This window comes from Camponotus vicinus, unplaced genomic scaffold, assembly GCF_025532165.1.
Source record: "Camponotus vicinus isolate PSW18456_S1 unplaced genomic scaffold, iyCamVici1.0 SCAF_4, whole genome shotgun sequence".
In the NCBI taxonomy this organism is placed as follows: Eukaryota; Metazoa; Arthropoda; class Insecta; order Hymenoptera; family Formicidae; genus Camponotus; species Camponotus vicinus.
The window spans coordinates 9631935-9643879 of record NW_028141976.1 but is presented as its reverse complement, the minus strand read 5'-3'; the positions used below and the strand labels follow the sequence as shown (position 1 = coordinate 9643879).

At 29.6% G+C, this 11945-nt stretch overlaps 1 protein-coding gene across 6 annotated transcripts; it reads left to right on the top strand.

Moving 5' to 3' along the window:
- Nucleotides 1-2572: 2572 nt before the first annotated feature.
- Nucleotides 2573-10198, top strand: LOC145970396 (uncharacterized). 6 transcript variants are annotated; one of them, XM_083097174.1, is made up of 12 exons: nt 2573-2732; nt 3388-3637; nt 4395-4609; nt 4705-4958; nt 5040-5696; nt 5809-5839; nt 6093-6243; nt 6658-6876; nt 7059-7279; nt 8469-8628; nt 9000-9112; nt 9369-10198. In XM_083097174.1, exons 7-12 carry the CDS (start codon nt 6174-6176, stop codon nt 9381-9383), a joined length of 798 nt encoding a protein of 265 aa, XP_082953300.1. In that variant the 5' UTR covers nt 2573-2732; nt 3388-3637; nt 4395-4609; nt 4705-4958; nt 5040-5696; nt 5809-5839; nt 6093-6173; the 3' UTR covers nt 9384-10198. The 6 variants fall into 6 exon arrangements, with proteins under 6 accessions (XP_082953300.1, XP_082953298.1, XP_082953295.1 ...); XM_083097172.1 differs by having other exon boundaries at nt 5809-5959; XM_083097169.1 differs by having other exon boundaries at nt 5790-5839.
- Nucleotides 10199-11945: the final 1747 nt, after the last annotated feature.

The following is an 11945-nucleotide window of genomic DNA, read 5'->3' as shown; positions in this document are numbered from 1 at the left end:
TGTATAATGCGTCGTCTACAATGAGATTTTAAGGAGACTTAAGGCGTAAGATTTAAGAAATTGACCAATCACAGTCGAGTATTCTCTTAATACTTAACTGTGATTGATCAATTTCTTAAGTCTAACGCCTTAAGTCTCCTTAAAATCTCATTGTAGACGACGCTTAACCGGCTTTAGGCTGGTTCTACAATAGCTGTCGTAAGTCGGATGTCAAAAGAGTTAACCAATCACAGTTGATTTTAGAGAAGAATAATCGAATACGATTGGTCAACTCTTACGACACCCGACTTACGACAGCTATTGTAGAATCGGCCTTAAGGCCATCACACACAAAATTGCAAGCATAAGACCATATGAACCAATGAGCATCGAGTATTAAATCGCCATATTGACTTACATAACATAATACTCGATGCTCATTGGTCCATATGGTCTTATGCTATGCAATTTTGTGTGTGATGGCCTTTAGGCCTCTGCTACAATGAGTCGTAAGGGCTCGTTCCCACTGAGCGCGTCACGCGTCGCGTCACCAGCGTGAGCCAATCAAAATATCCCATTGTAATAACATGTTTTCCGTGTTAAGCCGACGGCACACGGTACGATTTTTCGTACTGGATTTGATAAGATTTAGTAAAATACTAAAAATGCACCAATCAGAATGCAGCATTTCTAATATTTTACTAAATCTTATCAAATCCAGTACGAAAAATTGTACCGTGTGCCGTAGGCTTTATTCTGGAAACTCAGGCCTTTTTTAGTGGTGAGGGAGGTCTTACTTAAGCCGACGGCACACGGTACGATTTTTCGTACTGGATTTGATAAGATTTAGTAAAATACTAAAAATGCACCAATCAGAATGCAGCATTTCTAATATTTTACTAAATCTTATCAAATCCAGTACGAAAAATTGTACCGTGTGCCGTAGGCTTTAGTGTGTCCGTTTTTCGACTAGAGGTCGCAATACGAGCGAGAGAGACAGAGATAGACGGCAGTAGTCGTTCTCTCTCTAACATACGTCTAAATGCGACTTCTAGATCGCAGCGAACCTAGCAGGCAAGCTGTGAACTCCCGAAAAACGGACACACTAAAGGCCGCAGCACACACTTTTACATAACGCATAATGCATAAAGCATAAGGAAATCAACCAATTAGAGTCCTTCATTTCCATCCTCCCTTCTCATTCTGCGGATCTCACATAGTGCACAAAGCATAATGCATAAATAGTCGAAAAATCCGTAAAGATGAAAGGCCGCAGCACACACTTTTGCATAATGCATTATGCATAAAGCATAAGCCATAACGTAATACACAGCAACGCACAAGCTTGTGCATAAGACATAAGGTTTTAACCTCAAAGTTACGACACGGAAAGTGCAAAATTGTGTGAAAAGTGAACTGTGTGGCGTATAAAGAGTAAAATATTTTGTTACTGGAATTATATTTAAAGGTAAATATTTTTTAAATAAAGCAATTAAATTTATTTTAATAAAAAAACACTATATAAATATGTTCCATTAAATATGTTCTACTAAATATGTATTTACATCGTAATTTAATTAAATATATATTTATATTTTTCATTTTTAGGTCTGTTCTCTCTTACACATAATAAGACAGGATCATACATGGATGATAACCCACACAGCACATGATATCATTCGAATATTCTATACTCATACTGTAAATATACGTTACAGATGTAATATACTGAGAATAATCCCATAACATCTCTTGTTGTATATTATTTTTCATATATTCTCAGAATATACTTTGAATATCTCGTATTAGTATATTCTTTCTCGTATATTTTCAGGATACTCTATAATATTGCATGTGTTTCTTCATTTTGCCGCTACGCGCGCCACCAAACTCGTATTTAATTTTTGGTGAAATGGACATAAAGGACTGGTACTAACATGAATTCCAAAGTTTCTTCTTCTTTAGTCAGTTTAATTTATAATAAACTGACTTAATTTAAAGTAATTTATCTAATAATCTGGATTCCTTGTTGGAATTCAGAATATTAAACAGATTATTTGAAATTAAAATGAGAAGTAATCCATTTACTGCCCACACAACATGCATGTCTTGAAGACGTCTTAAACATGTCTTTCTTATGACGCCTTTAAGACTTGTCCAATTGACGTCTTTCTGATGTTTTTAAGACATTCAATTTAAGACGTATTTTTTTAAACGTCTTAAAGATGCCTTTCTTATGACGCCTTTAAGACTTGACCAATTGACGTCTTTCTGATGTTTTTAAGACATTCAATTTAAGACGTATTTTTTTAAACGTCTTAAACATGCCTTTCTTATGACGCCTTTAAGACCTGACCAATAGACGTCTTTCTAACGTCTGTAAGACATTCAATTTAAGACGTATTTTTTTAAACGTCTTAAACATGCCTTTCTTATGACGTCTTTAAGACCTGGGTGCCTATTACGGTTCTTGAAGCGAGGTGAAAATTACAAAAGTGAACAGATTTACTAGATTTCGACAAATGAAATTGTAGATACTCTAGTAAATTTCCTCACTTTTGTTATTTTCACTTCGTTTCAAAAACCGTAATAGGCCCCCTGACCAATAGACGTCTTTCTGATGTTTTTAAGAACATTTACTTTAAGACGCCATTTTTAAGATGGCCGCGGTGCCAGGCCAGCCAGGCATTAGACGGCGTCGAGTTGGAAAATAAATTATTCCATTTACCAAAGTTGAGCAGTGCTTTGCACAGGTAAGAATTAATGATATTTAAAGCCGGGTCTGCAATGGCCATAGCATAAGGTTGTAAGATGTAAGCGAAATAACCAAATCCATTTCCTATGGATTTCGTGCGTTCTACGGTGGTCTCGCATACGCAGTCACGGAAGAATTCTGCGTTTTTAATTCTTATTGCGCGTCCGCCGTAGAACATACATAGAGCTCATTCTACAATGGCAGTAACAAGACTGTAGGAGTAGAGATTAAATCGTTTTTAGTGAAGTAAAGAAGAAGAAGTAATGAAATAGACAATTCTCATTTTGTACTACTATTACCTTAGAGTACTAATGAGAATTTCTATTTCGTTACTTCTTGTCTTTACTTCATTAGAAACAGTTTATTCTTTACTCCTACAGCCTTGTTATTGCCATTGTAGAATGGGCTTAGGGCGTGTTCCAAAATTCACTGCCAGCGCTGAAAATCTTTAGTTCACGTTACGTATATTATATATTTTCAGCGCTGGCAGTGAATTTTGGAACATGGCCATAGTAGGAAATGGATTTGGTTCATTTCGCTTACAACTTTATGCTACGTTATATATATATATGTATATGTATGTATGTGTAAAAAAATTAAACTCTATATTGTAAAAAAATATATTAATTATCTTTTGTATATTTTTTTTGCAGCATTATGACAACATATGAAGATTTTATTCAACAAAATTTTATTCAACAAGATTGTGACGGTGTGCGTTCCATAAATGGAATGCTTGGCCATCATCGCGTATTGATACTACTAGACTAGTTGTACTATTGAAAACTTTGTATCAACCAATTAAGGAACAAGTAGATCTTCCGCCAATTCAATATGATCCAGTTTTATGTAGATCTACATGCAGAGCTATTTTAAATCCATTATATCAAATAGACTATCGTGGTAAGTAATAAGGTATTATAAATGAATAGAACAAAAATCATTTTTTATTTATCACAAGAAACATTTTGAAAAATATTAAAGTAGTTTATTTCTATTAGAAATTAAAATATATTTTAATGTGTTTCTTTATTACGATGTATTTACATTCATATTCTTTATTATTCTTTATACTTCATTTAAATTCGTATTTTATTTAATGCATAATTCTCTTGTAATTTTCTGTCTATATCATATAAGATAATTTAAAAAATCAAATTATTTATTAGGAGCATATAGTATTCATAAAAATATTGTAAAGATATTTTTATATTTCAATAAATTCTAAATTTGTGTTATCATTATATATTATTTTTTTTAAGTTACATTATAATACACATATTGTGAGTTATATTAATAATTATGAGAAAAAAACTTTGCAAAAAGAATTTATGAGGAAATTCTTCGAAATAAGAAACAAAAAGGAAATATATTTAAATGATCAAAATGTATGCATTTATTTGAATAATAGTGTTATATATGTGTTATATATGTTGAATAGTTATATTATGAAACAAATATTTTTGATTTTACTTTTTTTAAGATTTGATTCTTTTCGAACATTTTTTTTATTATCATTTATTGACATTACATGATTTATTATAGTTTTTATTATATATAAATTTATGATATATATATATATATATATATGTTACTTATATATTACTTTAAATATTATTGTATCTCAGTCCAATTGTATGTATTTATATGTATTATTTAGCGTGCCCAATGTTTGCCATCAATATTTTTACTTTTTGCGGATACATATGTCTGGATGATGAAGAATTAGAGGCACTTAAAGATTCATTACAAATGTCATTGTCTCTGCTTTCACTCAATGCTCTTATTGGTCTTATCACATTTGGCAAAATGATTCAAGTTCATGAATTAGAAGCACAAAGGATCTTCAACCAAAACAAGTTCAAGATATGTTAGGTACGAATAGAATAAGTCCCAAGTTATATTTACTATATTAGTCATTGTTCTTCATGATTACTTTATTGCATTTTATTCACATTACATTTTGATAGGTATAGGTAGACTAATTCCTGGACAAAATCCAAATCAACCAAGAGGACCTGGTGCGTAACTATTGCCAGCTGCTAATCGCTTTTTGTAACCAGTACATAAGTGTGATATGAGACAGTTCGACAGATCTTTTAGGAGAACTGCAACGTGATCCATGGTCTGTTGGGCCAGAGAAACGTTCATTGCGATCTACAATTGTGGCATTAGCAGTCGCCACGGATCTCTTAGAAGCTAGTTATGCAAATACTGATGCTAGGTATTTATATGTTGTAATATGATGTATATATGTTATGTTTTTCATTGTAATCCTACATATAATGCTATCAATGTATTTAAGGATTATGCTATTTGTTGGCGGACCATGTTCTCAAGGACCTGGCCAAGTTGTAACTGATGATTTATGACAACCAATCAGATCACATCATAATATTCAAAAAGATAATGCTAAGCATAAAAAGGCAATTAAGCATTATGATACACTTGCATCACGTGCTGCAACTAATGGCCATAATAGATATTTATAATAGATATTTATTTTTGTGCTCTTGACACCAAACTGGTTTATTAGAAAGGCGACAATATTGCAACTCTACTGGTGGTCATATGATGATGGGGGATTCATTTAATTCTTCATTATTCAAACAAACTTTTCAACGAATATTTGCTACAGATGCCAAGGGTGATTTGAAAATAGCATTCGATGCAATCTTAGAAGTAAAAACATCTCAGAAAATTAAAGTTCCTGGAGCAATTGGATCTTTTGTATGTCAGTGGGAGAAAGGATCAAGTGTTGGAGTACTACAAGAAGTAGGCTTACTTGTCAGTGGAAATTTTGTTCATTGACACCATCTACAACAACAGCATTATTCTTTGAAGTTGCAAATTAACATACAGCCCCAATTCCGCAAAGTGGAAGAGGCTGTATTCAATTCATTATCCAATATTAACATAGTAATGGACAAAGGCGAATTAGAGTTACTACTATTGCAAGAAAGTAAATATATTTTTTATTATACATTATATGTATATCATAAATATTTATAATATCATAAATAATAATATATCATAAATATTTATGATGTTATAGGGATATCTTTAATTATTAGTTGGGCAGATGAATCATCATCTTTGCATCATGTAAGCATAGAATTTGAGGAAGCAACAGCTGTTTTTATGTCACGTTTAACTGTATTTCGAGCAGAAAGTGATGATGGTCCAAATGTTTGAAGATGGGTTGATCATATTCTGATTAGACTTGTTAGTAGTTTCTATCATTAAAATTGTGCCCAATTACACTTAATATAAAGCTTAAACTTAATATATTTATACATATAGATTTACACAAATATATATTTTATCTATTTTGAGGTGTAAAATCTTATTATTGCAGTATCAAAAATTCGGAGAATATGCAAAAGATGATCCAACTAGCTTTAGATTGGCAGAAAATTTTTCCTTGTGTCCACAATTTATGTATCATTTACGCAGATCACAATTCTTCAAGTATTCAATAATTCCCCAAATAAAACTAGTTTTTATAGGTAAGTTGTTATTTGTATAAAACACATGATATATTTAAAACTTATTGATACTTTTAGGTCTCATATTTCATATATCAATATATATTTTTTGACATTCTTTTTAACTGAAAGAAGAAAGGAGCATCTCAGATAAAGTTTTCATTTATCTTATGATAGCAGTCATTTGTCATAAGTTGCTAGTGTATTACAGCTAGCGAATACACTAGCAACTTATGACAAATGACTGCTATCATAAGATAAATGAAAACTTTATCTGAGATGCTCCTTTCTTCTCATCTTTCATCGAGTGCGATTGTGATTGTGGTTGTGCGTTAAGTGAAAATTATATAAAATAGTTTACAATGAATGAAATTTAATAACACTGTGATGAACAGTATAACTAACAAAATGAACTCACAGACTTTATATTTACAGATGTTGACATTACTGATGAGGAATGGTTGAACGAAAGTTTAGTAGGTGATTACGTGTCTTGCGGTAATGCTAATGTGCGTGATGATGGTAATAGGCTTAATAATGACAATGTGCCTGATGATGATATTGGTGACAATATGATTAGCCCCGATAATGTGCTTGACGGTGATGACATGACAACTTTCAATGCCAACGGCAATCAGTTGGAAAAATGCTATGGTATGTATTAAACTTTATTCTTTATTCTTCCTTCTTAATTATATCGTTATATTGTACTTATAATAGCAATATGTTATATGTACTTAATTTCGTATGTATGTACTTGTGTAAAATAACTAAACAGATAATTTTAATGATACTTATAAAGAGAAATAAATATTTTTCTTTTTTATCTTATACAGATGCGTGTCGTATCGAACAAAAAATTATTAAAAATCTCATACAAAAGAATACGAGACAGTTGGAGATAATAATAAATTTAATAAATAACGCAGGACCAGCTAATACAATATATAATAATGACGAAGTCCAATTATTGCCGGAATTTCCGCTATCAACAGTTGACGAATTTTTCAAATTTGACACGGATCTCCAAAAGGACAGAGAGATTCGGAAACAATTAGTGAGTACTTTTCTGTTTTTGCGTCCATTTCTTTTTTCTTCTTCTCTCTATTTTTAAATGTGAAATAAATGTATATTTCTATAATTCAATCAACAACAAAAATTCTTTTGTAGAGATAAAAGTAGAAGACAAAATCTAGATATTGAATATACTGGGTGTCACACTAATTAATTCCTCTCATTATTTTGTACTTGAAAAATGAATATTTTACGATTACCTCACCTTAATACTTTTATGTACAAAATAAGATATTTTACGGTTTATATAAAATTAAGAAACGATTTTAAGCCTCATAACTCTACAAGTACTTAATGAAAACTAACTTAATTATAGTGTTTTGGAAAGCTCTCGAGATAAGCTACAAGAATAATAACGCAATGAAAAATAAATGGTTCCATTTAAGAAATTGAAGGACAACCTTCACATGATCTTGACAACGCTATTCAAGGTCGTATTAATATTACTGTGCATTATTTGAAACCCTATAACTTTTATAGGAAACATTTTTGTCTGCCGTTCTCGGTTTTCGAGATATTCGGCTGATACGGGTGGTCTGACACACCCCGTATATGTGTGTGTGTGTGTGTATATATATATATATATATATATATATATATATATATATGTATATATGTATATATATATATTCAAGGTCGTACTAATATTACTGTGCATTATTTGAAACCCTATAACTTTTATAGGAAACATTTTTGTCTGCCGTTCTCGGTTTTCGAGATATTCGGCTGATACGGGTGGTCTGACACACCCCGTATATGTATATATATATATTTATATATATATATATATATATATATATATATTTATTTATTTATTTATTTATTTTTTTATTTATTTATTCATATGATAAAAACAATTGTGAAAAATAAAATAATGAAAATAATAGGCTCAACATAATAATAAATTACTAAGGGGTAAAAAGGCAAATAAAAATCAAAAGACACGCGGTTATTAGTGCGCAAATTTAGATATATAGTATAAAATATTTACTTAAATTTACTTAAAGCGTAATATATAACATTCTTTTAAATTTTATTACAATTTTTGCTGCCTTTTGTCGCTTAGTAATTTTGAAAGAAGCTCTTAAAATATATTAAATTCATGTTTCCTTTTTCTTCAAGCGGCTTAAATTGAAAATATTATTAAACATTTTTGTAACATTCTGTTATAGAAAAGGAAAATTGCAAAAATTGGAGGAAACACTTTCGTTCACAAGACAAGGAATATTATAAAATACACATTATCGGATGAATTGTGCCGCAAATTATCATGGACAGGCCAAAAAGGATCAACGGCAATTAAGGACACAAGTTTTGTCACAGTTATTATGGGTAATTATTATTTCTTTAAGATATATTTTTATTTCTCCTTTTTATGTAATATTGTTTAAAAATAGTTGCACCTTTAATGTATTCGAACATCAGTATTATTCGAGATAGTATCTAACATATGCTTAGATGTAACGTGCACTTTTAACTTTAAATTTTTCTTCAGAATTATTAATAAGATCTTACTTCAAATTTCGTTCAAATATTCTTCTACACTTTATACTCTTTCCAATTTTTTACGGATCAAAATTTTTATATTCTTTCCAAAAGTTGCAAACGTTTATAGCTATACTTTACTTCATGACTACCCTATTCTAACTATTGGAATTAAAGCACAAAATATTTTAATAATTATGTAACAAATCGTTTTTCAGCATACGTTTCGGACGACGAAAAAAGTAATATGCACGATATTAAAAATACCATCCAAGAATGGTTACGACATGCGGGAGATCGCCTCAACTACTTAAGAAACAAGAAGAAAAAGGTTGGTAAATTATTGAAAATTCCATACGATATTATTTAAAAAACAATAGGGCTGTATAATGTTGCTGCATAACATTTTTAGTGTTGAAAATGAGAAAACATTGAAATTAATATATGTTTTTTAATATATGTAAATGTATATCTTAAATCATATTTCACTTATATATTTAATTTTGTGTGTGTGTGTGTGTGTAAAAAATTAAATTCTATATTGTAAAAAAAAATATATTAATTATCTTTTGTATATTTTTTTACAGCACTATGACATATGAAGATTTTATTCAACAAAATGAAGATTGTGACGATGTGCGCAATGGAATGCTTGGTCATCATCGCGTATTGATGCTACTAGACTAGTTGTACCATTGAAAACTTTGTATCAACCAATTAAGGAACGAGTAGATCTTCCGCCAATTCAATATGATCCAGTTTTATGTACAAGATTTACATGCAGAGCTATTTTAAATCCATTATATCAAGTAGATTATCGTGCAAAATTATGGATCTGCAATTTTTGCTCTCAGAGAAATCCTGTAAGAAAAAATTCTATCCATTTTCTTTTAAACTAAATCATTTTAGCTAGACTAGAGTTTAACTTAATTAGATTTAAGCTAGCAATTGTTCAATTTTGGAAGTAAATTCAGCAGAATAGTAAGCTATAGGTCCTTGATAAAAATGACTAAAATAATATGATTTAGATTGTACAGATCATAAGATTTCAATCTTGTATTATAGTATGTATGTATATACACAGCATATATATGCTATACACATAAATGAATAGAGTAAAAATCATTTTTTATTTATCACAAACATTTTGAAAAATATTAAAGTAGTTTATTTCTATTAGAAATTAAAGTATATTTTTATGTATTTCTTTATTATGATATATTTACATTCATATTCTATTCTTTATTACTTCATTTAAATTCGTATTTTATTTAATACATAATTCTCTTGTAATATTCTCCTCTCTATATCATATAAGATATAATTTAAAAAGTAATCGTAAATTATTTATTAGGAGCATATAGTGTTCATAAAAATATGTATAAATATTTAAAATATAATAAAGAAATGAACTTAAGATGAGTTTTGTTATTTATTATAGAATAAATCAATAAATCAATGCAGCTATTTTACCGACCGAATTACGCACGTCTAAAAGTCGTCTTAATTGAAATGTCTGAGACGTCTTTATAACATCCTGAGTGAGACATTTAATTATATCTTGATTGGGACGTCTTGAGTGAGACGTCTTAAAACAATGCCCGATAGATATCTTAAATCGGGACATAAGACGTCTTAAAGACGTCATAAAGATGTAATTCTGATAACTTCTTAAGACGTCTTTAGAAATTTCATGACGTCTTTAAGACATCTTTAAGACGACATAATGTTGTGTGGGTATAATATACTTTATAATATACTTTTGATCTGTAATATTCATTTTTGTGTAATATTGTTTAGTATAGTCACATTTTCTTCGTTAATTATCGTGAATTTTATAATTGTGTAAAATTAACATTTTATATATATTTTTATAAGCAGAACCACATTTTTATTAATTTACAGTAACTGAAAATTTTCGCCGATTTGTTATCAGAAAATTGATAAGTTTAGAGATAAAAATGAATATAATCCAAGGACATCAAAAGTCAATATCACAGAAACTATTAGTTAGTACCGTGGATTCAGAAGAAAAAGAAGACATTTTCCAAAATCTACCAATAAAAAATGAAAATGAACTCGAAATAATCGAAACAAAGTTAAACAACAATTCAATTTATAGAAAACATATGGTAAGTTATACTTCTGTTTTTATATAAATTAATTTTAAATATAGAATAATTTCAATTATATAGCTTTGATGTATGGACTTAAAGACATAGACTGCGCATCCCTATACAAAAGACTGTCTTAAACATTACAAAGAGAGCGATAGCGGTCGGATCTCTTTCTCTCCTTCAATTGTGCGAGAGAGAAAGAAATCTGACCGCTATCGCTCTTTCTTTCTAATGTTTAAGACAGTCTTTTGTATAGGAATGCGCAGTCTATTTCTTTAAGTCTATGCTTTGATGTTCTAAGTAAAATAAAATAAATGAAAATAATTGTAATTCAATAAATTCAATAAGTTAAAATAAATTCAACATTAAAACAATTCAATATTAAAATAATGAGATAATATAATGTAAACGTTTGCAACGTTAAAAAAGTAATATATAATATAAATCGATAAATATTAGTGCAAGATAATTTTATTACAAATATTCTAAAATCGCATATTATTTTAAGACTAACATATTAATCTTTTCTTATCTAAAAGCTTATTTGTATATATAAAGTTTTTCTTCCTAATAATTTTCTATTGCATTTCTCAAGATTCGACTTTTCATCAAAGTATATCTTCATTATAGCATCATTAAAAAGCTTTTTAAAGTAAAAGATCAATCAATAAATGACAGGTAAAACATCCAACTGATAATAATGTAATTACCCAGTCAGCAAAGTCTGTTCAAACAGATTTTGTCAATTTCTGCTACAAATTTTTGTCGACAGTAAGATTGCAGATTGTATAAAAAATTTGTTATATCAAATAATGATAACAGAATGTCAGCAGAAATGTTACAAAACCTGCTGACATAATTTGATAGCAGAAACTGAACAGGATTTGTTTAAAATTATCATAGCAGATTGGTGGCAGAAATCGAGCAAGATCTGTGCAACACAGTTTGATATCAGATTGGTTGCAGAAACCGAGCAGGATCTGCGCAATGAAATTTGATGTCAAATTATCGGCAGAAATCGAGTAAAGCCTGTAGATATAACTGACG